This window comes from Platichthys flesus, chromosome 9, assembly GCF_949316205.1.
Source record: "Platichthys flesus chromosome 9, fPlaFle2.1, whole genome shotgun sequence".
In the NCBI taxonomy this organism is placed as follows: Eukaryota; Metazoa; Chordata; class Actinopteri; order Pleuronectiformes; family Pleuronectidae; genus Platichthys; species Platichthys flesus.
In genome coordinates this window covers 6,753,930-6,781,862 of record NC_084953.1, presented here as the reverse complement: position 1 = coordinate 6,781,862, position 27,933 = coordinate 6,753,930, and the positions used below count along the sequence as shown (strand labels likewise).

The window sequence follows — 27,933 nt, the reverse complement described above, 5'->3', positions numbered from 1 at the left end:
GTATAAAAGAGCATTATTAGAGTCACCATTCTAAAATTACAAAAAACTGTCAGGAAAGTGAGGAGACAAGTGTATCATTTCCTAGTAGTATTTATTAGTTTCAAACTTGCAGGTCAACAAGGTTTTTGTAACAGACTTGGCAACAAACTGCCCCATACAATCAAATCAGAACACTTTCATAAAATGGCAATGGAAATATTATACAACAGTGCAGCTCAGACGCAGTCAATAAACAGCCTGAAAAAATCTGTAAAACAATACTGATATGGTTACCACTACTGTTTGTAACATCAGATCAATTGAGTGTGACATCACTACTATAGTGTATCATCAGTGGGAGAGCAGCAGTTCATCTGTGGAGAGCAGTGTCATGACCTCTGCCGGAAGCTGTAAACTAATCTTCAAGTATCAAGTTGTCGTGACTGAGGTCATTAAATCAACTTTTACAGTAATAAACTTAGAATACAATAAATCGCTCAATAAATAAACAACCACAGGCTTTTTGCTCTTAGAAACTAGACAAGAGAAAGCACACAGTTCCATATAAAAAAAATCTGTTATCACTTTTTCATTAATATGCTATAAATAGAGTTAACAATAAACAACAATAAATATGAAATACGAATAAATAAATAAATAAATACATATATAGATAGATAGATAAAATAATCTAATGAAATGAGAAATTAGAGCTCAGTAGTCCTTTCTTTCAGAATGACTGTAGGGTTGATGTCACTGCTGCGTGACTGGGCCGTGCTGGAGTTGATGATCATGGAGCCCGTCTCTTTAATGTCTGTCACGTGGAAGGAGGCCACGGGACAGGGGCCCTGCACGTTATTGCACACGAGCCTCTGCAGGGAGGCGGTGTTGATGATGTCGAATCCCACGCTTCCTCCGAAGGTGCTGGGCTTCCAGTACTCCGGCGAGCAGATGGCGTTTCCCATCAAACCCTTGAGGGAGTAAGGGGCCCCCATCTCCACCATGGTCTCGCCGAAGATGGCGTTAGGCCTGGGTTTCTCTATGAGCAGGCCCGGGTAGAGCTCCACGGCGTCCACGTGTCCGTACATCTCTTCCAGCACTGCAGCCATTTCGGTCTCTCCTGAGCAACACACATGAGAAAACAGTTTGAGTTAGAGACTCGGTTTGGCTCGTCTCACCGGTGCAGCGGCTGCAAAGCTCACAGTGACTTGCTCTCTAACTATCACCACTTCCTTTGGACTCATTAATAGAAACTACCTCTTCATATTTTTTACTTCTTTTTTACTTTTCTCTCTCAAAGCTCATATATCACATTTAGTTTTTAATCAGATTAGATACAGCAGCAGGAAGAGGAGGCCCTCCTTGTGTGTTTATGTCTTAAGCTCTGTGATGACAGTCTGCTTACACTGTCTCAACATGAAATGAACATCTGGGACTTAAGAGTCCCGGATATAAATTCCAAACCTCCAGAGCTGGTGGGGACTTAGACAGGGTCCGAGCTATCTCTCTTAATTAGAATTAAGTTTTCTATGAAACAAGGTTTAATGTTTTGATCTGCGTTTTTTTAAAAGGTTGTATTTCATCCCTGCAACCAGTTCAAGACAATGATGATATTATTACTGCGGCAATAATATGGCTTGATGCATCATTTCCTATCAATAATAACCTCCTTCCTAATACTCTGACATCTTCCTATAGTTCCACAGGGTTTGTGGGTCATCTCCACTGTGTCTCACCTGTCATGTCTTCAAAAGAGGTGTAGGGCTTCAGGTTGAATCGTTTCCTGTAGGCATTCAGAGACTGGTAACGCATCTTTCTGCTGTTCTCTATGGACTTGATGGCCACGTACATGATGGCTTGAGGGACGTTACGGCCGCCTGCAACCTGGACAAGAAAAAAAGAGCATGAAAAGTTAGCTTTGCAAAACTTGAAGCAACGACAGCAAACTTCCCAATCTGAAATGACACTGGGAGCGTTTCTTACCCGTCCAGCAACCTGCTTGGTGAATGACTCCACCAGGTGGTTGATGCCGTGCTCGGTCACCACAGACGTGTTGAAGACAAACTGCTTGTAGTTGTAGTCGGTTTCCTCGATGTGGAAGGTATCGGGCATCAGCGGGTGCCAGTGGTACAGGGTGTTGAACTCGGAGGAGATGCGGTTCTGGTACTGGAACTGCTGGTTGAAGAGCAGCTCGGGGTCGAACTTGAGCTTGAAGTTGTAGCCGCTCAGATGCTGCACGTAGTCCTCGATCACGATCTTGATGGTCTCACCTAAAAGAGCAATGGTTGAATATTATATAGGATGCAGATGTTTTACGTTTTCAATACACCTCTTGCTTTCAAATTTGTGTTTTGCTCAGTGTTGGTTCATTGTTCATGATGAAGTCCGTGCAGAGGTTGACCTTTAACATCAATTTGCCGGACATGTCACACAGATTTGTATGTGGCAATGTTAAAATGTCTGTGTCCATTTTTTGGGTGCAGTCAAAAGTTTGAAACAATATAAGCACGTTTATCTCATCTGAGAACAAGTAGATGTAATTTAAAAAAAGGTAATGTAAGTTTTTGGGGGATAATCAGCATAAAATACTAATTAATATTAAGTTTCAAGTATTTTTTGAGTCTTAAGTAATGTCTTGAAGGATCTTTGACTCAGTATCTGTCTGTAGAAGCTGGTAAACCTGCAGTGATGTTATGAAATATAAAAAACACACCATTTCCTCTTTCTAATATTGAAAATAAATTCTCACGTCCTTCACTAAATCTTGTTCCTGAAACACTTCATTATGTGCAACAGGGTTTTTTTTTTTTTTTTTGGTGTATAGCAAATACTTCCTCTATTTCAAACTCCAACATAATAACATTATAGTCATCTCTTTATTGTTTTGATTTGATTTCCCCAGTTGCAATGCAGCAGTTTTCTAAAGGAGTCACAAAAATTGCTCTTGAACTCACCAATCAGGATGAGCCGTGTGGTCTGGAAGAGTCTCTCGTCGTCCCAGTCGGGGTGCACCTCCTTCAGCACGTCGCACACCCGGTTGTGCTCCCGCAGCCAGATGGTGGCGTACATCATCAGACCCGGGACCAGGCCGAAAGCCTCGTGGCCGACGGCGAAGCGGTGGGATTCAGGGACGTGAGGAGGGTAGATCATATCAGCGCCCACTTCCTTTACCGTGGGGGGGTACACCTCTCCGTTCATGATCTGCAGGGTTAAGAAAGAGAGGAAGCAACTGTGAGGACACTTGTGTGGTTTGAAGTGTGTGTCTGTCAGAGCGGCAGCTGTCTCTCCTCATACCTGATATTTAAGCTTGCCGTCCTTGAAGAGCCTGAGCTTGTGCTGCCTCTCCAGGTTGCCTCCGTAAATGTGGTTGAGGTCCACCTGAAAGCAACAACAACACCATTAGTGCATGTTACTTTTTAAACCAATCGTTCAGAAAACCCGACCTCCAGTCTGAAAATGTGCTCTTCTTACCCCGTGGCCTTGAGCCAGGGTGAAAGCAGGTCCTTTCTTCATGTCGGACTTGAAGAACTGGTGGGTGAAATGCTGGGCGAAGAATGCAAACATCAGGCTGGTGCCCTGCGGGTCCGGGATGAACTGTCTCCTCATCAGGAGCTTCTCCGCCAGTTCTTTAGCATCAGGGAGCTCTTTTTTACCTGGAGGAACAGTTAAGAACACGACAGTCAATATACAAACACCACAATACAGAACAAGGCCTGTTTCATCTGGATAAAACTGGATGTGCCAAAGTTAGTTGAGCTGTGTTCAACCAGCTTATTTAAACTCTTGTCAGTCAGCCGAACGAATAGCTTCCTATATGATGTAATGGGACCGAGCCACTCTTGCTCATTATTCAAGAATCTGTGAAAACTGGTTCTCAAGAGGCACAGGGAGTGCTACTCACCTAAAACTCCCATGGGTGTTGGGCAATCCTCAGGTACAGGGGGGAGGGTGCGCGTGTAGTACGACAGGTTGGAATAGGCCTCCCAGTTTTTGTAGTCATAATCCGCGTTGAAAGTTGGAGGGCTATCAATCATGTGGGATCGGGCTGAAGAGGAGGGGGATGAGAGACATTTATTTATATAGCCACCATTGGTATTAAACTACAGCCGCCTCTCAGCAACTCACTTCTACAAATTGTTTAAAGTGCCGAGGAGACATTTACAATCCATCTAATTTCTGCCTCGGGCGAGAGAGAGAGAGCGAGACTTACATGTCAGCACATATCTCATGATGGCATCGCGGAGAAAGGAGATGCTGTTGATGATGTTCCAGAAGCCCTTGAAGTGGGTGAGCAGGTAGTGAACGGTGTTGGGCGATGGCTTCAGGGCCACTTTGATCCGCGTGAGGAGCTCGGCTGTAGAAAACACAGGAGAGAGAGAGAGACAGTGAGTGAAACAGACGGAACCTGATTCACCTGATGTGTGTGGATCTGCTCGTGGACTCACGCGTGGAGCAGTTTTTCCCGTGAAAGCCCGTCCGTGTGCAGTCACACTCATAATCTTCTGATCCGAGCGCCATGCAGACGCCCTTGTTCTGGCATGGCTGCGAGCAACATGGGTTACCTGGGGGGGGAACAACTGATAATTAGAATTCCCTTCTTCTCATTTGCAGAAAAAACTGTGTAGGAAAATAATATTAAACCATAGAAACACACTACAATATTTTAGACCATAACAAATTTATGAAAACCCATTTTGATGCTATAATATTCTTATAAGTTATTTGTGAATTTAGACACAAAACAATCTTTAAAAAGAACTAAAAACTAATACAAGTCAAACTTAAGATACAATAAAAGCAGAACTCTTGAGTTTCCCAGCTCCTGTTTAATAAAACATGATAAAAACCTTCTTACCTCCTTCACACACGAGAAAGCCCAGCGCCAACAGGAAAACCGGCAATGTGAATGTGTTCATACTCCAACACTTGTCTCTTCTTCTTCTTCTTCTTCTTCTTTTCTTTTCCTGGGTCCTTGTTTTCTCTCCTCTTTCCTCCTCCTCCTGTCTGCTGGAAGTTGCGGGTTTGAATGTGCAGACCTGAGCGAAGGCACCACCATTTATACTCCTGCTGGTGGCTGACGTCACTGGGGGCCAAGCGTGCAGCGGTGAGCGCGCGCGCCTCATGGATGCAGGACACGTCGGTGGTCGCTCAACACCTGACGGTCAGGGAATCTCTCCTCTTTCGCAAGCACCACAGCTCTGCCCACTACCGAATATGGATTTTCAGTTGATGGTATGTGCGGTTTGTCATTTCTTTATTTCCCTATTCCCTCCGTCTCTTTCATTGGTGATATCCCAGTGGAAAATATTCAATTTGATAAGATGTCTGAAAAGATATTTATTTATTTCCCATGCAACAGGAAACTATGCGTAACGTAGTTTATACTTTATAGTCAACCATTATATTGTTTATATTATTATGGACTGTTATAGACTTACATACGTATTAAAGATGAAATAAATAAGTATGAACACTTATTTATTTCATAATTGTTTTCCTTTGAGGCATGTTATAATGGTTTATCTATCTATCTATCTATCTATCTATCTATCTATCTATCTATCTATCTATCTATCTATCTATCTATCTATCTATCTATTATCTATCTATATATCTATCTATTTATAGATTCATGTGATTATTTATAATATACTGCATTGCCGTGAAATAAAAAATATTTTTGTTATTTTTGTTTTATTAATGCGCTAGATCTAATTTATTCTAAGAGATAAGACTATACTCTGAATATAATCAAATCTTTATTTAACTGGTTTCATGAAAACTGAATGGATTCTATACGGAGTCGCACAAGATCTGTGTTGGGCTCTTTCACTTTTTATTGTGTAAATTATTTATTAGCAACTTGAAATAACCGGGTCTTCTTCAGAACATGTCGTGAGAGTGTGGGATGGAGGAGAAATACACTTAGAAAAGTATAACTGCGTCAATTCCATCTATTTAAACCAGATGTTTCTCTGTTCGATGTGTGGCTGAAAACTTTGGCCAGAAGTTACCAACACATGAACCCCACTGGGAAAGTCTGACTTGAGATATCTTGACTTTCCCGTCACCTTTGTGTCATGCTCCGGGGACCGTCACGCTGCTCTATTCGGACTTTACGCGCCCCTGGTGGACGCAGTTGCGCACCGGCTGCTCACCGGGAGAGAGGTGGAAAGCCTTCGTCAGCTCGCGAGCTTTCCCCCGGTGACTCAAACTCTAAACCGCCGCCCGGAAGTTTTTATAACTCGTTGCTGTTCGTCACGACTTTTTGTGTCAGCGTGTAAACTTTTCCTCGGTTCCGTGAAGTTCGTGATGTTTTGATTCTCCAGCTGCGATCCTACCGACGGACGGACCGACCGACCGACCGACTGACTGACTGCCGGGTGTGCGTACTGCGCCGCCGAGAAGAGGCGCCTCCTCCATCTCTCCTCTCCCGCAGCGGAGGGAACATATTCTCAGTCAGCATGACACAAATGTCAGGATTTGTGAGTTGATAGCGCGCTACACTTGAGGTACGTTCCCACTTTCCTTGTCTGTGTAACTTAAGAGTTGTGTGGATCTAGCAAATTTGGAACAGGAAGGTCGGTTCCAGTGAGTAGTCGTGCTTCAACCCGCGTCTTCCTCAGCAGATCACTCTCCGCCGGAGGAGAAGGAAACAGAAAACACGCTTTTAATAACTCTAGAAGTACCTTTAAGGGCAGATCAGGCTTAAGCGAGGCACGATTAAAAACCAAGAGGGTGTTTATTCTTAACTATTTACTTTACAGTCTATATTGATGTATTTAATGTCATATTTTACATTCAAATCATTGCTCAGAGGTACTGATATTATCTATCACTGTATGTCGCACGCCCATACTGTACCATCAGGCCTCGTCAGATCTGACCTGCAGCCTATAAGAATCAGGCAAAACCGGCTAGTGGATAAATAACACGTTATGTATAAGGAGCAAATAATCCAGATAAGACTCTGCAAGGATTTTCCTCTGCAATGTTTTTATTCAGGTTAATGCAAACCTGAGCGAGTCTGTGAGTTTCAGTTCAACCCTGTGTCCAGTGCGAGTGCAGACTTCTCGCACCGCAGACACACACTGAGCGAATGGCTGCTTGTTGCGTGTCTCTGTTGCGCACCTTCAGTGTCCTCCTCTGAAATGCAGTGGCTGGGTTAATGTCCCTGGGTCAAGCTGGCTCCGGACTCCAGCCGCCTGCATGCACCCATCCTCATTGTGCGCTCCAGAACAAGGGCAGAGCGAGCTGGCAGCTTGGAGAGTTGGACCGCTGCTGCACAGTACGTGACCGGTGCCGTGGACACACAGACGCTCTACGTGCTCTCAGTCCACTCAGTATTGACACGCTTTGGTGAACAAGTGAGAAAAGACTCACTGACCTTGATATGCTACCACACACACACACACACAAACACACACACACACACACACACACACACACACACACACACACACACACACACAGTACATTCACACACCCTCCCACCCTATCTCACACCACATGCAAATTTCTTTTTGGAGTATATGTGTGTTTATCTAAAAATAATCACCTCACCATCTCTTCCGTAAAAGCACACCCAGGTTCACATTTACTGTGTGTGTGTGAGTTGTGTTTTTCGTGTGTTGAATTGCACAGGGTTGTTGCGCGGTTTATTAACTTAGTCCTGTCTCTCCGACCTGAGGAGATGAGAGGGATCAGGATGGGTCTCGTCCTTTATGACCCGGAGGAAACTTGTGAGTGCTCGCTGGGTGCACCTGGTTTTGTCTGCAGCCCCTCGCGGTCCGTGTGGGGCCTCGGTAGAAGTCCTTGAGGATTTGTGGCTTCCTCAGTTAGGTGTTTACACCCAGGTACTTGAAGGTTCAACCCTCTATGCCATTGCACCATCGGCGGGGAACATGAAGAGTGTAGGTTCTCACTGGAGGTGGAGGGCGGGAGGAGGGGGGCAGCGGTGCAATGGTCAAGTTTGTCCTACACTCAAATACCTGTAAACATTATCATGGGTTTGTCAGGACGCTTTCCCTTTCATCTCTCAACATGTGAAAGGCTCCACTTATGTATTTTAAAGTCGCTATGACTTGTTTTAGGGAAGATTTCCCCCTTCAAGCAGTTCTAGTACTATGCCTGGTTGTTGATGTAGAGGCAGCTCTGGTCAAAAGTGGATTTCTTTTCATGTATATATCTGTAAAAGCTGTGATCTTCTACATTTGCTCTGATAATCAACTTCTTTGTTTCCCCTTCCAGGCTCTGGACGCTTGAGTTCGCGAGTGGGATGTTCTCCTGAGTTCAATTTCCCATTCTGACAAAGGCTTTTCTGAGAATCACCCCCCACCCGATAATACACAATGGCTAACAGCATAATTGTGAGTACTGGCATAGATATAATTTTACGTGCGGAGACAGTTAAACTGAGACAAGTTCAAACAAAATCAGAGAGATTTCAGTGGTTTTGCCCCCCCGAGCAAAACTGGACTTGTCAGATTTTGCACCAAACATCTCATCAGCAATGTCATGTTTGTTATCACTGCAGCTGGTGACAAGGTCAGATGAGGATTTGTTGAGGCAGAAAATATGAGATAACAAACATGATATCTGCATTTACAGCTCTGCAGAGCTCATTACATCTGGTAAAAGTCTCATAACCCCTTTTCTGATTCAAACACTTGTCACGATTCATTGGAATCATGTAACTCTACTTGCTTCCCCCGAAAATGTACACACCTTAAAACGGAAATGCAACGGACCAGTCACAGAGATTAAGAGTTCTTAAGAAAGACCGGTCATCAGGGCGACAATGCAAAACCGCCTCTGCTCCTAATCCAATATGTGGGTTCAATGACTTCTGAGAAGGACTAAAGGAAAACTTGTGAGAGATAAATGTCCTTTATAGATGTCCTGTTTATTCAACTTAAAGAACAAGAGGGAGAATTAACACAAACGGATAAGTGTAAACAAATTGTATACAAATCGATTCAAGTAATATACATTTGTCAAAGTTGCTATAGTACCCCACTGTCTTTCTTCTTTCAATGCATTTTTATTAAAGTACCACGAAAGTATTTGATCAGTACCTGATCCAACAGAATCCCCTTGTTAATCCTGGTCTGCCTGCCCCCAAAGATTTTCCCACAGACTCCCACAGTGAACCCGTCTACGTCAGATGTTTCTAATTAAACGTCATGCGCTTATTTATCTTTTTGCTATTTGGATTAGTAATCTCTTTTGCGTCAATGTTGTTGGACCCAGTGAAGCCACACCATTGACTGTATGAGTAACACTGAGCTGAACAGCTGTTTTACTGCAGGTGGAGCAGCAGTTTTCTCACAAATTCACGGTGACAGTGGCTCGGGCTAAGAGCGTCACCAAGGGAGCGCTGGGTGACCTGTGTGAGTCTTACTACATCTTACCTCATATTTGTGTGATACTATCATTTAAACCTGTTACTGCTGCATTGTATTTAGAACGTGGTGCATTGAAATGTACTTATACTGAGAGATACTTTGACTTTGGAATTCTTTAATTAAGTAAGAGTGTTGAATGTGTGTGTGTGTTTGTGTTTGTGTGTGTGTGTGTGCAGTGGACACCCCAGATCCGTATGTGGAGCTGTACATCGCGACGGCCCCAGAGAGCAGAAAGAGGACCAAGCACATTGACAACGACATCAACCCAAAATGGAACGAGACCTTTCAATTCATATTAGACCCCAACCTGCAGAACGTCCTGGAGGTGAGACCTGCATTTCCTTGTCTAGTAAAGTCAACACCAGTGGAGATAAATGGGAATAGGGAGGAAGATGTTGGGATCAGTGTGGAATCAGGAAGAGTTTTGTTCACGTTGAACTTTTTAAAACTTCTCCACAAATCTGAATTGATTAGAATTTGTTCGGGGGAACTCACACACCGGCTAAAATAACTAATGTGCAGCTCTCAGCGTGTATGTTGAAATGAAATGATGTTGTTTATTCCAATCAGTTAACATTAATGGACGCCAACTATGTGATGGATGAGACACTCGGGACGGCGTCCTATGACATCACCAAGCTCCCAGTGGGCCAAACAAAGACAGAGGCTTTCCTCATTGGCAAAGTAAGACATTTAATCCCTCGTAAATGTGCACAGATTATTATTATTATTAGATTAGATTAGACAGAATACTTGTAGAGCTAATGGATGTCAGTTGTGACACAATAATTAAATTATAGAAATCTAAACACATGCAAAGTGACTAATTACTTTTCTATTTGTATTTATATGTATTTATTTGGCTGTTGACAGCAATAACAGCAGCAGGAAGTACTATGATGATAAGATATTTAATTGTTTTGACAGGCAACCAAAGTGTACTTAGAGATGTCGCTGGAGATCTGGTATGTAATCCCTTCTAAATCCGCCTTTACATTTATTGTAGCAGTATTTGTTTTTGAAATTTATTGTTTACCTGTTTTACCCATTATATCCAATGTATATGCTCTGTTTACAAGTTCATCACAGGTTCAAGAACACACAGGAATTCCAGAAAACATATAGGAATTCACTGAGAGCAGTGCAGAAACTAAATTTAGAACTTGAAAGCAGCATGACTCATTAAGAGCAGGATAATTGTGTGAGAGTTAAATGCATCATCATTTCCATTGTGTTTGAAAGGTTAGTAATAACAAGTCTGCAGGTAGCAAAAGGTCAGAGGTCATGCGTGTTTGTGGATGTGAGTTTCTCACCAGACCAGTCCGGCATCACCAGCAGTGCTTGGAAAATGAAGAAACCAGATCCTCTGTCTGTCTCCCAGCAGAAAACATGTTTACCTTCCTACTATGAGATTTTCAAACCTTTCTCCTGTCATTTACGTCTGCAGCACTAAACTGGACCTGCGGTTCAGCTTGGCTCTGTGTGACAAAGAGAAGCAGTTCAGACGAACCCGCAGAGACAGAGTGATGCTGGGCATCAAGAAGCTGCTGGACATGGAGAAGCCTCGTTTCCTCCCCAGCTCTCCAAATGAGGTGGGAACAGACCAACTACATGAAGCCGTAGCATAGATATAACATGTTGATATTTGAGGCTATAATCGTTTTTTTTGTGAGGTGCTTAGTTGTATTTTCGGAGAACACACAGCAAAGTGCCGGTTCAGAACCGAACCCACAGCTCAGCAATTTGAATGTTATATCGTGTTTGTTCAATCAATTAACACTTATTTGATCTAATAATAAAGTTATTCTGAAGCCATCAGTTTATAATATCTTTGGATAATGAGAGGAAACAGGGACAGATTGCAAACGTTGTGCAACCATGACTGTAAACTTTCGTCTGCTTCAAACCTGCTTCTTTATTGCTCATCTGAATGCTATGTGTCAATGCTGCTGCTGCTATTTATTAATACCAGTTAATTAACCTGTGATATGGTCAATCAGCACTTCCTCCTGTGCTTAGGCATTTTGTGTTTCCTCATGGGGAGTGCCGAGGATTAAACTACTTCATTTGGCTGCCTGAGCTCTGGCTGCTGTCTGGCAATGCTAAAGGAAAAGAATAAAAGATTCCTGGATCCAGCCCTTAATCCGGAGCCACACCAAAAGTGTACTGGTTCTTTCTTGGCCCATTTCTCAACCCTCCCAGCAAGTGTCGTGGAAATCTCCTCTGTCGTTTTTGCGTAATCCTGCTGACATAGCACAAATAGGACTGGGATGAGAACATGTCTCCACTACTCTCAATCTAAGTTTCATTTCCTCTCGGTTCTGTTTTTGGCTTCACGCCGGCCGAGCCAGCTCTAATATCCAGCCAGGCTCTTTTTCTTTTTTTTTATAAGTTCAGTTTATGCAGGAAACTCCAGAGCGGTGAGATAAGCAGAAACTGCTCTCTGCTCTGTTGCAACTATCCTTCACATCATGTCCAGGATGACACAGTTTGAATAATTTCTGTCAAAATATTCTGAACTGACCATGAGATTAAACACGGAGCCCAGGCAGGAAGCCATGTGGCACAGAGAGAGTTATCGTAGAGCCAAAAATGCCTTAATGTGAATGTGAGACTCCCGGCTGAGTATTTATGTAATTGGATAACTAAACACAACTCCATCTTCTACACATTTTGACTCTCTCTTGGTGTGTGTTTGCGTGTTTGTGTGTGTGTGGCAGGTTCCAGTGATAGCCATCGCAGGTTCTGGAGGCGGGTTCCGGGCCATGGTCGGCTTCTCGGGCGTCATGAAGGCCCTGTTTGAGTCCGGGGTTCTGGACTGTGCCACGTACGTCGCCGGCCTCTCCGGATCCACATGGTCAGTTTGTATTTCTCCCACGATCTTCTCTCACTTCACACGCGGCCTTTCTCTGACCTCCTTTGTTTCTAAAGACACTTGACTCTCTTGTATCCTTTTCTTGTTGTCCTTTCTTCTTCTGCGTTGCCTCCTCGCTTGCTCTGGCAATCCTTCCTGTCTCCTCGTCTGGTATGAAGCTGTCATCGAGTTATTACCCGAGGCATATTCTATTCTCCATCTTCATATTTGTGGAGTGACTTAGTGGATATAACTTCCTAATGAGTGCATCGTTTCCTGCACCAACCTGAGGTTTAAGCATGTTTTAACTGATTTAACAACCTTGCATTTGGATTTGTGCAATCTGTAACTTTCTCCCTGCCTCTTAATCCCTGTAGGTACATGTCCGCTCTCTATTCCCACCCCGACTTCCCAGATAAGGGCCCAAGTGACATCAACAAGGAGCTGATGAAAAGAGTTAGCGGTAACCCCCTGAGGCTGCTGATGCCCCAGCACATCACCAACTACATCCAGGCCCTGTGGAGCAAAAAGGCCTTAGGGCAGCCTGTTACCTTCACTGACATCTTCGGTATGCTCATAGGAGAGACGCTCGTACCTGCGGTGAGTCGCCAGACAGCTGTTGTTTGGTTTAATTTGAAAGGATTTCCTTATTTGTCCATCTTCTTATTGCTCACCGCTACAGCAACACTCGTCTTCACCCCCCAGTTCCTCTTTCATATCTTCTCTTTTCTTCTGTCGTCTCTTGTCCCCACAACATTAACATTTTTGTGCGTAAAATGAAAGTGTGTAAACAATTTAAAAACTGTTCTCTCAACCACCAGAGGATGGACATCAAGCTGAGTGACATCCAGGGTAAAATAGACCAGGCCCAGTCTCCGCTCCCTCTCTTCACGTGTCTGCACGTCAAGCCAGATGTCTCTGAACTCATGTTTGCAGGTACATTTCTATCGTTTATTCGTTTCTGGACGTGCTTTTATGTTGCATTTTATGTTGCATGTGTCCCATTTCACTCGCAGACCATTTTTTTTTTGCATATGTAATGAATAACCAGAGATTATCAGATGGGTTTGGCCACATGCAAAATAACCCAGCGGGACATATTTCCCTCTAGCACTGAGAGGACGTGCTACGTGGTGGGCCGTCGTGGAGTGACAGCTCTGTGGTGATAGTAACTGAACTGTTTCGAGGAACTGAGGCCATGAGGGACTCTGGGTTTGTCCGATGTTGTACAATACTTCCTCATTGTTGAAGTGGCCTGCGCAGCAACTGTATGCTGCCTATACCCTCAGCGGAACAAATATATAAATATTGAAAATGAAATAAAGAAATGAAATCTGCAGGGGATCTTTAAAAATATAGTTTTACAGTTTGTCTTCAAGTGGGTCATGTGCTTTGCGGACACTTTCTAAAGCTCCTCTGTAGAAAATAAACGAAGACAGTCTGTGAGGATGTTTTCGTTTCAAGCTCCATGATATCTATTTATTCGATGTTGAGCTCTTCACAAAGATCTAATCTCTGTAGTTGCAATACTGGAGAAATACTCCTGCACTCATTCGCTTAGAAAAAAAGTAAAAAAAAGAGGATTCACAGTGATAACATATCCCTCAGATTGTAGGACTCATGATTCATACTGTGGAGAGAGTTATGTTGTGCAGTGTCACAGTGATATGCATCAAGGCCGGACTCCCACACTCACACACACTCACACACACTCATTGAAAGTGTAACTAAAATAAACTTTGTTGAAATCAGTCTAGACCACTTTTACTGACAAATCTTTGGAGCCTCTTCCTCCTCCTGAAATGTCTTACGTTGGGTTTGTCAATGTTTTGAGTTGACTGGACTCAAACGGCAGACACACAAACTGAGAGGAAAATGAGCTCATGGTAAAGTTTTCAGGATCTCAAACTGGAGTTCAGAGCTGGGACTTTCCAAATCATTTGTCTATTCTGGCCTCTGCTACCACTTTCTCTGGGAAGAGCCATCATTAATTTTATTTTGGCCCTTGATGAACTCCCAGTTACATCAGATTCCTGTGCACCTGGCAGCTCTCTATTCTTTTGCTCCTATATTCAATATTCTATGTTGTTTGTTTATTTCTTTTTACAATTCAACCTGTAGACTGGGTGGAGTTCAGCCCGTATGAAATTGGGATGGCAAAGTACGGCACCTTCATGACCCCAGACCTGTTCGGGAGCAAGTTCTTCATGGGAACAGCTGTGAAGAGATACCAGGAGAACCCTCTTCACTTTCTGATGGGTGAGTCCGAGAGACGCTTTCCCCTGCAGCACTGAACCAAACGTTCTCCAAACCACCTTGTTCACACTGTTCTCTCTCTGTGTGTTTCAGGTATATGGGGAAGTGCCTTCTCCATTCTGTTTAACAGAGTGCTGGGAGTCAAGGACACAGTCGGTGGCAGCACCATGGAGGAGGAGTTAGGTAATCGCTCAAATGTTCCTCTTCTCTGAGGAGTTTTATTGACTTTTCATCCACTTTGGCTTCACATTTGAAATAGTTAATTCTTGACCTGCTGAGAACAGATCACAGGATCTGACTGCAATATTTACAACAGCCTCTAAAGGGACTGTTTATAATAATATTTTGATTGTGTAGTGTTGCAAAACTTGATCAAAATATGCTGAAGAGAAAGCTGCAAGCTGCAAGCTGCAAGCTGCAAGCCAACGGATTTTAACAGCAAATTGTTCAAATACTAGTACCAGTTTTCACCACTCTTGAGTGCAGTTGAAAACAACGCTCCACGTGGTTTTGTGTCACTCTGACGTCTTATTCAACATTTGATTCAGGATCTCCTGAGAAAAATAAAAGCCTTTCTTGGAGCCGGAAAACTGTAAGAATAAAAACAGGCTTATAAACAAATCCATATTTCTGTAAATCCAAACAACATATTTATACACTTTAATGTACTGTACATAAATACAAAGTACAGACTGTAGGATACTTGAAAAAGATGTTGACCCTTTAGTAGAGGCGACATTATACCCGTCCTCCTGAAACGGACATTCCGACTCCTCCGAGATCCTTTTGTCATTTGTTTTTTCTTACGCTCTATTTTCACACAAAACGACACCAGTGAGTAAAAATAGCTGCGCTGAAACCAGCCCAACAGAAGTGTGTGATTGTTTGTGTTTGTTTGAGTGAGGTATTAGCTTCCTGATCTTACTCTGACAGCTCATCGGACGGTTGTCACGCTAGGACGCATCTGTGTGCGGTGACCTTTACACAATTTGTCCCACTGTAAGAACATGTTGTTTTATTAGGTGTATAGTATTTCTCTCAGCAGTTATATTTTGATAGAGACAAACAATAAGCTGTGAATTTGATAATGTCACATAGCTGAAGCAAACCCTTTTAGTCAGATGCAGCGGTGACGTGCGGTGCACATGAGCCTGGTTTGACCTTGTTGCTTCGTGCCTTACAGAGCAGATCAAACCCCAGCACATTGTCGGAGAGGACAGCATGGACAATGAGGACGAGCCGCGCAAAGGTGAGCCACAGTCAAATATGTATCGTGCAGTTATACGAGCAGCTCAGACACCAGACACCTCTTTGTGCACAATATTAAATTTAGCCCCATGCGTGACTGCGAGTGGTGTCGAAAAACCGTTTGGCCCCTTCTTACGTCTGAGTGAAAGTCGATTCTTAAATGATCTCATTGATAAAATAGTTTGAGACGCTTTGAGGGACTAAAATAATATTTCTAAGTTGAGCTTTGAGGGAAACCGTAGAGCTAAGATAAAAATAGACAGACAGGAAACAATGGCCTTGGAGATAGAACAATATCTTTCTTTGTACAAATGTCACCAGTTAAATCTTGTTGTACGCTACAGAATTGAAATCAGCTCTGATAGGTTTGTTAATGTTTTGGAATTGACTGAACTCCAACTGCAGAAAAACAAGTTCAAAAGCTTTAAGAGAATTTATTTTAAGGAGTCTCAAACTGCTTCTCCAGGAGTGCAGAGCTGGGTTCTACACAGGACAGGTTGGGGGTTGTAGTGTTCTCAATCTGATCCGGAACCGACAGCCCGAGGTTCTGGTAGGGGTCTGGTAGGAGAGTGGGTCGGTGGTGAGTTTTGAAACCAGGCCAGGTGGATGAGGACGAACCGGGAGCACAGGGGCATGAAGGTTCTGGGAATCAAGGAACCCATCGGCTGTCGTTTGACCACGATGATTTATACAAGCTTCAGGGGTCGAGAGTCGATGTCTGGGCCAAGACTTTGGTTCTGTTTAGTTTCTTCCATCACACAAGCTAAAGGTTTTCCACTCTAAACACAAACAGTGACGCTCTTTGTAGGTGAAGTACAGATGACATTTTGGTTAATCTCTAACAAAGAGGCTAAATGGTAAAAGGCCCATTTCTAGTCTTGATGACCACTCAAAGTGCTTTACAGTACAGATTGCTATTTGCCCGATCATGCAGATTGGTGATTGGTGAATCTGAAACCAGAGGGCAACTTCAGATTCTCCATATTCACATGCAGAATCGGTTCTTAGCGATCAGGAGGATACACAGGAGGAGAAAGGAGATTAAGCATTTTTTCCTAACATGCGTTTGTTAGGAAAGTTAAACCTCTTGTCGTTTATTTAAAGTTTACTCTGCAAATGATTAGATTAAAAAGAAAAAGTGAGTGTTTTCAGTAGGTTTTCGGCAGAAGGTGCAGTGGTTACGTACTCAGTGTTCAGCTGTACTGAAATACTTATTAATAAAGTAGGCTTTGAGCACTTGTGTTGTTATTTGAATGAAAAAATGTCTCAACTATGTGTATGGCTCAGAGGCATCAAAGATGACGTAGAGAGCTCAAAGTAGAAAGGCTCCAGGTTAGAAATAACTTGTTTTTGTATAAACTATGGAAGCCAGAAATGGGAAAAAGGCCAAATACATGTTGGAAAAAAAAAAAGCGATACATCTTCTGATTTGACATAACAGCACGGGCCCCAAATAAATGATAGGAAAAATTGAAGCATGATTACAGAGTCCCAGACAAGCTTGTGCACCTGGAGATTTTTCTCTTTTTGTTATGTGAATCTTATAATTTAGATCTTTATCATTTATTGTTTTTTGGCGATCAGGTGAGATGTTTTCATTTAGTTGCGGTTGAAGTGGAAAGTTCTTGATTTATTGCAGAAAAAGGAACAGATCCTGATTCACACTTCAATCATTTGTCTTGTGATTTGACAACATGCCATTGGCCCTCAGGTGGGAGAGAGAACCAGGAGGCCGAGGACGACTTTAACCGCACCGCTCAGGCCAGCTGGTGCCAGCGGATGATCACATCGCTCTTCAGTGACTCTTCGCTGTTCAACACTCGAGAAGGCCGAGCCGGGAAGGTACCTGACTGTGTTCACGCCCCGCAAAGCACGACAACGAGAGAACGAGTCCCAGGAAACGCTGCCTTGTCCTCCGTGCTGCATTCTTGTTTTTTAAAAACTTCCTGTAGTCAAATTCACACCAACCTGCCTCTGTCTCTCTCCGTGATACCATCTCCCTGTGTCACCAGGTGCATAACTTCATGCTGGGCTTGAACCTGAACACCAGCATCCCCTTCTCTCCGGCCAACGAGGTCCCGTGTCACGCGTCTCCACCTGAGGAGGAGGTTGATGCCGTCACGGGTAAGAATGCTGACATATCGTCACATTTCGCCCGATCCAGACCTAAAGGATAGATTCACAAACTTTACATGTTCCCACAGAGACACGGCCTGGGGTACAGAAAAAAGCGAGAGTTTTGGCTGGCACGTTTCTTTTTTGCCGTCAAAAACAAGACAGGACATAATAATCTTTAGGTTTTGACTCCACATTTTCGTCACAATTATGTCATACACATCAGGAATGATGCTGACAATTTTGGAGACAGATAAGAGTAACAGTGTAGAACCCTGTGCATGCATTTGCTTGGAAATGCATGGGCATGTAAGTTTAGTTAAAGCCTGCTATCAAATATAGCCTCAATGTATGTTCTGTACTAAACCAGCTGCTCAAAAATGTACACAACTGTCAATCATTATTTTCTGGATTTATACTCTGTACGTCGCACGGCTCTCTGTGTTGGAAAGTTAAACACCATTTTTTGGACACTTCTAGATCTCTCTAGTTTGGTCTAAACATTTCAACTTTTCAGTTTAGTCCGAATAAAAATAAGAAAAAATAATAATAAGATGTGAAAGGTGCCTCGTCCCATGCACTAGAACATTTGTCTGACCAAAATCTTTTTGTTTCAGTCCAGATGAGCCTGAACAGTGATTTTAGTTGTTAAGTTTAAACAACTGTTTTTACTCTGCACTTTATTAAAAAAAAATTGCAAATACAGTAGTTGAATTGACAATGACTGACAGTGGACACACGCCCTTTTTACGAACTGAAGACACTTTCGGTGTCTGCCAAAGTCGGAGGGAAATATCCGTCACTTGAGCTGAATGCTTCACTTCTTTCAACCGCTAGTCTCCCACTGTGTCTGGGAGCAGTTAGTGTACGTGTGTTTTTGTTGATGTATTTCCTGAATCTAAGAGGAAGGAATCAGAAGGTGAGAGGGAACCAAAAATGACCGTGAAGTGCAAAGCGTTTTCACTTAATGCTTCAGCGACTTCTTTCACATTGCACGTTGTCATTTTAAACACCTGTTATTTGCCGGTGCTGAAACGCGGGTGTGTTGTGGAATCACTGTGAAAACATTTCAACTATTACCAACCCAGACTTGCGTGGGTGACGTGTTACACAGTTAAATTATTCCAGTCAGACATGTGGAATAAAATTCGGTTGCATACGACATTCTTCCATTTTCCATTCACGTTTCCATTCGTCTGATGATTCTGTGTGTTTTTCCTCAGACCCGGACGAGTTCGATCGTATCTACGAGCCCCTGGATGTGAAGAGTAAGAAGATCCATGTGGTGGACAGCGGTCTGACCTACAACCTGCCCTACCCTCTCATCCTGCGGCCGCAGCGTGGCGTCGACCTCATCATCTCCTTCGACTTCTCTGCCCGGCCGAGTGACTCCAGCCCCCCGTTCAAGGTCAGAACTTGTCTTTGTTTTGCCATCACAAATTGTTCAAAATGATCCGCGCAAACGAGCGGTGGAGACCAGGGTTTTATCTGATTCGTGAATGTGTCCCACAGGAGCTGCTGCTTGCAGAGAAGTGGGCTCGAATGAACAAGCTCCAGTTCCCCAAGATCGACCCCAAAGTCTTTGACCGCGAGGGCCTGAAGGAATGCTACGTTTTCAAACCAAAGAAAGGAGAGAAGAACTGCCCGACCATCATCCACTTTGTCCTGGTCAACATCAACTTCAGGAAATTCAAAGCGCCTGGTAAGTGTGTGGAGTGTTCGGGGACTTTTCCACAGCATGTGTGAGGGAAGGAGGGGGGGGGGGGGGGGGGGGTGTTACACCAAGACTGTTATTACAATAAAGCTGGTTTACCGGCATGACACATGAGGCATCTCTTCCTCGAAGTTGTGCTGTGGAATCAGTTGAACGCAGAGAATTGTTTCATGTTATTCTAAAAGTTGGGCCCCCACATCTGAGTGACCCTGGTAAAAAAAAGCTGCTACGGGTCGCTGTGCATTTCTACTGGAAATGATGTGAGTGTGTGTCTGTGTGTGTGTGTGTGTATGTGTGTGTGTGTGTCGATAGGCTTCCCTCCCTCAGTACACGTAAGATGTGACCCCTCTGTGTTTTATGAGCCGCCCCGTTGAATTATGGTTCCTCATGGAGCCAGGTGTCAGGGGAGAATCTCTCGCTGCAGTGGGAGAGCTCTGTGTGTAAACATGACATACATCATGAGACACACAAAGACAAACTAACTTTACATTTAGCCGGCCGTCAGCCCACACACATCCGCAGTGTGTTTATGGACGTTACATAAGCGTTCTGCACTCAAATCCAAAAGAGATAGGAAGGACTAATACCATACATGGACTTCCTATTAGTGGAAAAAGGAAGTTGGTCAGTATGGAATGGGCTCATGACTCGGTATCTGCATTTTCAAAGAGATAATGCCTTCCTGCCTGCAGCCTTACATCTTTACACCAGTAATAAAACAGTAAAACTTATTTATTGCTCTTTGCAGATGATAAACGAAATGTAAATAGACACAACTTTTTGAGAAAAGTGAGCATCCACTGTTAAAAAGATCCACAAAGATCTACAATCTCAAATGCATGTTAAGTTGAGTATAGGTGAGGAGCTGTGCCCTCAGCTCCTTGAACCCGTCCTCTGTGGAAGCACAAGCCAGTGCTTTCTGAATGCTTGACCTAAACCTGGATTAATAAGAGGCTGGGATTAGGAAGAGCCTTCAGTGTAATAAATTCCAGATTAGAATGAAGTTTTTCATAGCGATTGTCTACAAGACAATAAAACAACTTTTGATATAACAATATCAGTCCAATCAAAAACAATCAACTTGGACCTTAATCCTTAAAACCAACACAGACAAGAAGTGTTCGGAAAACAATTCAGTGAGAAATGGGAAAAAGTTGATAAAGTGACCTCGGAGAAAGGATGATTTGTTAACACTTGCTTCAATATTGAACTTTTAAACTAAACATGCAATATTTATCTATGTAATTTGTCCCAGTTTTCCCACTGACTCATTAATAACTATAAATGTACTTACAGGTGTCCCCAGAGAGACTGAGAAGGACAAGGAGTTTGCAGACTTCGACATCTTCGACGACCCGGAATCGCCTTTCTCCACCTTTAATTTCCAGTACTCCAACCAGGCCTTCACCCGACTCCATGACCTGATGGAGTTCAACACTCTAAACAACCTGGAGGTCAGTTCGCCCCCTGTGGTTTTACTACAGGATGTTCACCTGGAGGAATGAAAAAAACTGATAATATCTCTGGCCCAGTAGTGATTTATTATAAGTATATAGTTTTTCAAGGTCGCTAAGTGGGCTGATGATTAATGGCCTTACCTGCACCCAGTCATTCACTCCTTCATTCAGTTTTGCATCTCTATGTTGTCACACCACAAATATGAATTCATTGTGCAACACGTCCAAATCCCAAAGGCCCGTCTCTCACGGGTTGGCACATGTTGTGGCGCGTCTGCCGTAGGTGTGTCGCTGTGCGGGTCATACTGACTTTCATGGCCGACATGAGTCACTTCCTCACGGAGGAGCGACTCAGATGCCGAGAATATTTCATTTCACCGGAAGGTCGGCTCAAGCCAAAGCATCTCAATGGCCACCCGGTGTCTGGCTGCAGCATAAGTCATAAATCCTGCCCCCTCCATGTTAGTGGATGGGACATGGACCAAAACTCAAGAGTACATGTGTTTTAAAAGATGATTTCTGTCATTTCAGGTAGATTTTCTATGATAAGTTGAGGTTTAATTGATATTTAAAGCTGTAAAAAAACGGGTGATATGTAATGATTGACAATGAATTACTTATTGAAAGGAAGCTTGATGGATGGGATGGATTTGTCCTCATTTACGGTACCTGACAGTTTGTGTGTTTGTCTCTCGCAGGTGATCAAAGACGCCATCAAGGAGTGCATCGTCTCCCGTAAGGAGAGCCCCTCCAGCCCCTCCCGCTCCTTCTCCCTCAGCGAGACCCCGAAGAAGAAGAGGTCCCCCCCCGAAGCCTTGGCAACCCTTGGGAAATGAGAAACAGTAGCCTCGTTCGCTTGTTTGGCCGTAAAGTTGGAGACTGTGGATCAGTGGACTTTAGGGATTTTTTTGTCTGTGTAGATTCTACCTTAACATAAATCATTTTCTTTTTGGAAAGTGCCATCATGTCCATCTCCTCCCTGTGTGCTTTTTTTCCACCAGGAGGATTTGTTCAACTCAGATTTTGTGTCGCTAAAGAACCTTCATGTTTACTGTTAGAGCGTTCATGTACAACACAGTTAGAATTTTCATCTGGTTTTATTTGCACCGATGTGGCTGCTGTTGGTGTTTACTGACCTCAAAGCAGCCGATGAGTGTTGTGCATGTGGGCGACTGGGGAAAGACTGGATGTCGAAAACCTCTGCAGGGTGAGTGGGTTGTTGCAGGTCACATCTGGCTCCATCACAAACTACACAAGACTGTGAAATCTGTCTTTCATTTTTTTTAATATTTACTGAGTTTCGAGCAGTTCTATATATATATACATATAAGTCTGCTCGTCCGCCTCACTTCGGTGAATCGTGTGAAATTTCCACTCCTGCTAAAACATTCCTATTTTATGTGGACGCCTCTTGGCTTCGGTTCACGCCGCCTAGAGCGCAGCTGCATTTGCATGTTTCCGATGAGGTTTGAAGGCGCCGTGCTGTGTGAGTGAACCTGCACCGGAGCTGAACTCTCGTGTATCGATCGTGCGACTAGACCTCGCGATTCCTTTTGTTCTCCCTGTATCTGTTTTTAAACCTTGGCGTCTCGTCTAAACACGAAATCCTGTTTGAAAACATGGAAGAGGAGCTCGTAACCACGGTTTTTGTTTTATGGCAACTCCTAAACACGCCAAGTGCTACCCCCCCTCTGGATACCTCAAACATCTCAGTGATGTTGTTTACCCACCTACTGGGAAGGAGCACTCCCTGCTCCCCCGGAGGGAGTGCCTCACATTAAAGCCACCATTTTGGGAAAACAAAACTTGACACCATAGAAACAGTTCCGCTTCTTTTCCTTCTGCTGCTCTCTCTCTCTCCCTGTATCTCGCCAGTAGGATGAGGTTGTGTTTATTTTCCTGACCGTGTTGTTTCAGGCCGACTTCCAGACGCAATTGAATTCTCCGAGGTCATTTGCTCGTCCGACGAATCCGGCTCGCGGCGGGACTTCTCCGACCTCCCCCGGTGGGATGACGGGCGGCTCGGGCTGAAAATGGTGGTTCTTTGCTGCACTCAGTGGAATTTTACACACTACACCTACACCTGCAGCAGTGGAGACCTGGAATCTGACACACTACACCTATACCTGCAGGGGCCCGAAGGCTGCACACAGATCAGTGGAATTTTACACTGAAGTGCTTCCGACCTCTTTATACTCGAGTTCCAGCCCCACTGGTTTGCAAGAATTTGAGAATAAAAGCGTTTTCTTCAGAGTTATGACAGAGTTATGACTTTTTTTGGCACCTGGTTTGCATTGTGTTTCATTGTGTTTTCCGTAATCATCAGCATTTTCTTGATAATGATTTTTGCTTTTTTATTAGTTATTTGGAAATTTGTTTTGTTGCGTATCCGCTTTCATTTATTTGATACCAGTGTCATATGTGTCAGTGGAAGCCAAAGTCATGACATCACGTCTGGGCTCCGCTGTTTCACAAGCCTCTGTTACTCATTCCCACTTTCATTCATAGTGAAGTGTGTTAATGTTGTCAAAGAAGAATTAACACCAATCACATCATATATGATACAAATAGATTTTGATGATTAAATTAATTATTTTTCATCCGTGTCCATCATATTCACTGGTGCTCTTTTCTAGAGTCTCCAGTTAGCTACTCGATGTGGTTAATTGTAATCCGCAGATTTAAAAGCCGTTCCCGGATGTGACTCGCTCATTGACTCACCTGGATCTGTCCAAACTATTCTCTGAATATAAAGATGAACGTCTCCACTTGCTCCCACTGTCCAGAAAGGAGGTCTAAATGTCTTGGATATGAACACTGCCATTTTGCGTGAAGACGGGGATGGGGCTGTGCTATTGAAGTCTCACACTCAGCCAATCAGGAGTCAGTCTCAGCTGCCAATCATTACACTTCGCTCCTTTTTTATATATGTAATTAAGACAAAACATTTTTTTAATAAGAACAACCTAAAGCATGTTTGAGTTTTTTTTTACTTTTTAGTTTGGCTTATGTCCCATCCACTAACATAGAGGAGGGAGAATTTATAATCTATATTGCTGGCAGCCACTAGGGGGCGATCAAGTTGATTTTGCATCACTTTATCGGAGGTGTCATGTTATATGTACAGTCTGTGATCATAGCATTCAAAACTGAGAGGTGCTGGTAGGTGGCTATAGCTTCGGGCAGACCCAGGCTAGATGTTTCCCTTTGTTTTCAGTCTCTATGCTAAGCTACGTTAAGCAAATATATAAGAAATATTTCTTTACGACCGAGAACAGACTCAAATCTCTGTGCAGCGAAAGAAGCAATGATCATTTTATGAATCCTGTCAAGCTGCCATGTTAAACTATTGTACGTACGTTTACGTAAGCAAACGTGAACTGATGTTTTATTCTGTACATTCTTTGTCATATTACATTTTAGAATTTTTTTCACGTTGTTTACAGATGCATAAAATGCTAGTCATCTCTAGAAAGTCAAGTATAGAAAATACCAGCGAGATCTTGAACTGTTCGTATTATAACTGGCCAAGCATGACATTCACAATGTTTATGTGATTATAAAGAATCAAATAATAAAGAGACTTTACAACGGTGTAATGATTTTTTGTTGAAATGTTTCACCCCCCCTCACCTGTATCTACGAGACCCTTCCTGAAGTAACAGCAGCTGTGGAGAAGGAGCAGGTTGCAGCGTCAGCATGTTTCAAACATGGATTTTCAAATCGTCCCATGAAGCCGGTCACGTGTGCGTCTCAGTGACTGCAGGCCTCATCTCTCACAGAGGGGAAATGTGTGTTGCTTTGTTTGGTCCCTTTGGCAAAATATCAACTCTGACTGGATTTATTTCCGTCAGTGGTATTATCACATAACAGCTGCTAATCAATAGGATCAAAAAGCTTTTAATTGAGTGTTGACAGTTGCACTCTGTAACAGTTACACTTTGTAACACTGTCACTGAATTGAAAGGTATGTAAGTGCTGATGACACATGGTGAAACTCACACAGCCTGGATTCAGATACTTAGCATTATAACGAGCTGTCAGCACTAAAGCAACAGTCCCTGTCTCCACCTGCAGCGACGCCCCGAGTGCAGCCCCCCCACCTCACTCAGCCGGCCAGGATTCGGTTTCTCTGGGTGTTTACCGTGACAATACATTTGCTATCAGCAGTTCTCATCGGCGGCCGCTTCCTTGAGAATTTACAACTTCCCCATTCTGACGATCATCTTGAGAGGATATCGATTCTGAGAAGATGATAAACAAGTTCCTGCTTAGTTTTGAATAAAAATGTTCAAGCCTGTGAGCCATGCACCTCAAATGTGTGAATTCTTGATATCCTAGAGGCAAGTGAGAAAATCGGTTTTAAGTTATTTTAATATCGGTCAATCAGCCGTTTAATATCGTCCATTATACCCGTCAAATGTAAAAAAAAATTGAATTGAATAAAAAGCTGAAGAAAGTTGCTAAACATCCAAACAACTTTGAATGTCCGCAGGCTTCGGTTTAACTGGTAAATAGATTTGTGTGTCATTATCCCAAACACATTTCATATGAAAGACGATGTACCTGTGCAGGTAGGTAGGTTACACTAACATGTACTTAATTAGTCAGTTTAAAGGATTAGTTCAACAATTACAAAGCCACCATTAATTATAGGGTTAGGGTTAGTTCCTCAGATGTCATCTGTAGACATGCAAATCTCTGAGAGACCATTCAAGCGTGTCCTGAGCAGTTGCATTTACCGCCACAGTATACTGGGGAGAGGCAGAAATCTCAAATTGTCTTTACACCTGGCAGACTAAATGAATTGGTCCCACTCACTCTGTGAATGTATGATTCATTCTGGAGTTTTTTTGTGACATGAAGAAGAATTTAGCGTGTACACATCAGGAAATAAAAACATAAAATCAGATACCTCAGAGACCATGCAGATTAAAACCAAAAACATCTGCACTCCAGCTGTAATATGATGTTTTATTCACCGGAAGTAAAATTTTTCAATGTGCATTTCATCGAACTTGCATCATATTCAGTCAAGAGTCTGATGCTGACTCACAGCTTCCTTCAGCCTCAGAGCCACATCACCAGTAATCCCAACCGCCTCTGAATAAGTGACTTTAAGCTCAGTGTGACGCGATCAAAAAACGAAAATCCAGAACCACTTTCACCCCCCAGAGGAGACGCCACCCACAGCCTCCATCGGCCCGAAGACCTGCTCCAACGCAGCACCCGCTAAATCATTACATTCCCCAATTAAACCATCATCCAAGAGCAATATTCCTCTCCTGGGAGAGTGCTAATTATGTGCTCAGGATACTTAGCTCTGATGTTAGTCCTCTCCTCTGGCACGGAAGCACCTGGCCCGGTGCCCTGCAGATTTGCTCTGACACTAAATGCACAGAGACACGTCGACAGTTTTTATTAAGATGTTTGGAGTCTCATCCCCTCCGCACAGTGTGTGTGTGTGTGTGTGTGTGTGTGTGTGTGTGTGTGTGTGTGTGTGTGTGTGTGTGTATGCAATGTACAGCAGAAGAAAGGGCCAAATGGTCTCCATATTGAAACTTTCCAGGGCTTGTTGTCAATTTGCACACTCACGTGAAGGTCATGTATGCGCCTGCATCCTTTGCTGAGTCATTCACATAGTTCCGTCGGGCTGGGGCGCTTGGCAAAGCCCACAAACAAGGACACTCATGACCAATGCACGCAAAGCTCTTGTGTCTATGTGTGTGTAACCGTGTGTGTCTGTGTGTGTGGGAGTGGAAGGAACAAAGAGAGAGACATGGAAGAGAAAGTGTATTAAGGGGGGTAAGAGAGATTTTGAGCAGTGAGTGTGTGTAAGTGTGTTTGTGTGTATATGTGTGTTTGTGTGTGTGTGTGTGTGTGTGTGTGTGTGTGTGTGTGTGTGTGTGTGTGTGTGTGTGAGTGTGTGTGTTTGGGGAAGTTGAATAACATTCCACAGTTTCACAACCATAATCTTACTATTCTTATGCCCTACGCAAACATGTCCAGTGTAGTGAGCAACGCTATCTCATAATGAAACATCCTTCCTGGATCTTATATGGTATGTGTGTGTGTGTGTGTGTGTGTGTTTGTGTGTGTGTGTATGTGTGTGTGTATGTGTGTTTGTGTGAGGCCTTCCCTGGGAAAATCATTAGCCAGTGGTATCGTCTCTCCTCCAGAGGAAGGGTCAGTAGGTCACAGATAAGGGAAATCAAAAAATCCCAGTTTATACAACGTTTAAGTAACTGGTGCCAGTGTGTGCCACAGACTGGTGGGTCTGTTACCCACAGCAACATCACAGGAGCCGGAACTCGAAATGACCTCATGTTAGTTTTGGGGATAAAAAGATTGGATTTGCAGGCAAATGTGACTTTTTTGTGTTTATTCCAAATTGTCTGGCCGATTCAAACAAACATGAGTGTGTGGAAAGTGTTTTTAGTTTCCTGCAAAGAGGAGAAGAATGCAGCGTGGCGTGACGCAGGGAAACCCTGACATCACAGAGCCGCGTGCTGACCACCACAGACCACCCGTTACTGGCCCAGTTAAATAAATACATATACCACAGCAGTGAAATGGGCCGCAGAGAGAATGACTCAGCACACACACACTGGTAGCTTCTGCTTGTGTGTGGATCCAGATAAAACCCAGATTTCATCACTAAAGGAGTTGTGTCTGGGTCTTATCATCAGATTAAATGACCGTGCCAACGTCAGGGTGAAAAATATGCGGATTTATCAAACACTGTACCCCGTGTGTTTATATGTGTGCATGTGAGTGCATGTGAGTGCATGTGAGTGCATGTGAGTGCATGTGAGTGCATATGAGTGTGTGCATTGTTTAGTCTGAAAGAGAAAACCTTACATCTCCTCAGATACGGCATTAGGCCCAGTCATGTAGAGACTA

At 43.4% G+C, this 27,933-nt stretch overlaps 2 protein-coding genes across 2 annotated transcripts; one reads left to right on the top strand and one right to left on the bottom strand.

The window, feature by feature from the left end:
• Window positions 1-74: 74 nt before the first annotated feature.
• On the bottom strand, window positions 75-4,991 carry ptgs2b (prostaglandin-endoperoxide synthase 2b). Its single transcript, XM_062395208.1, has 10 exons — window positions 4,835-4,991; window positions 4,425-4,541; window positions 4,190-4,333; window positions 3,881-4,024; window positions 3,451-3,632; window positions 3,274-3,357; window positions 2,934-3,180; window positions 1,963-2,249; window positions 1,716-1,863; window positions 75-1,099 (listed from the first exon to the last, which is right to left on the bottom strand). The coding sequence occupies exons 1-10, from the start codon at window positions 4,893-4,895 to the stop codon at window positions 687-689; spliced, it is 1,827 nt and encodes a 608-aa protein (XP_062251192.1). The 5' UTR covers window positions 4,896-4,991; the 3' UTR covers window positions 75-686.
• A 1,119-nt stretch (window positions 4,992-6,110) lies between these two features.
• pla2g4ab (phospholipase A2, group IVAb (cytosolic, calcium-dependent)) lies at window positions 6,111-24,629 on the top strand. Its single transcript, XM_062395207.1, has 19 exons — window positions 6,111-6,491; window positions 8,230-8,348; window positions 9,290-9,371; window positions 9,563-9,711; window positions 9,957-10,070; window positions 10,314-10,351; window positions 10,834-10,978; window positions 12,107-12,243; window positions 12,618-12,840; window positions 13,062-13,176; window positions 14,362-14,499; window positions 14,590-14,679; window positions 15,680-15,745; window positions 17,456-17,586; window positions 17,757-17,868; window positions 19,083-19,267; window positions 19,372-19,561; window positions 20,870-21,027; window positions 21,729-24,629. Exons 2-19 carry the CDS (start codon window positions 8,331-8,333, stop codon window positions 21,864-21,866), a joined length of 2,229 nt encoding a protein of 742 aa, XP_062251191.1. The 5' UTR covers window positions 6,111-6,491; window positions 8,230-8,330; the 3' UTR covers window positions 21,867-24,629.
• Window positions 24,630-27,933: the final 3,304 nt, after the last annotated feature.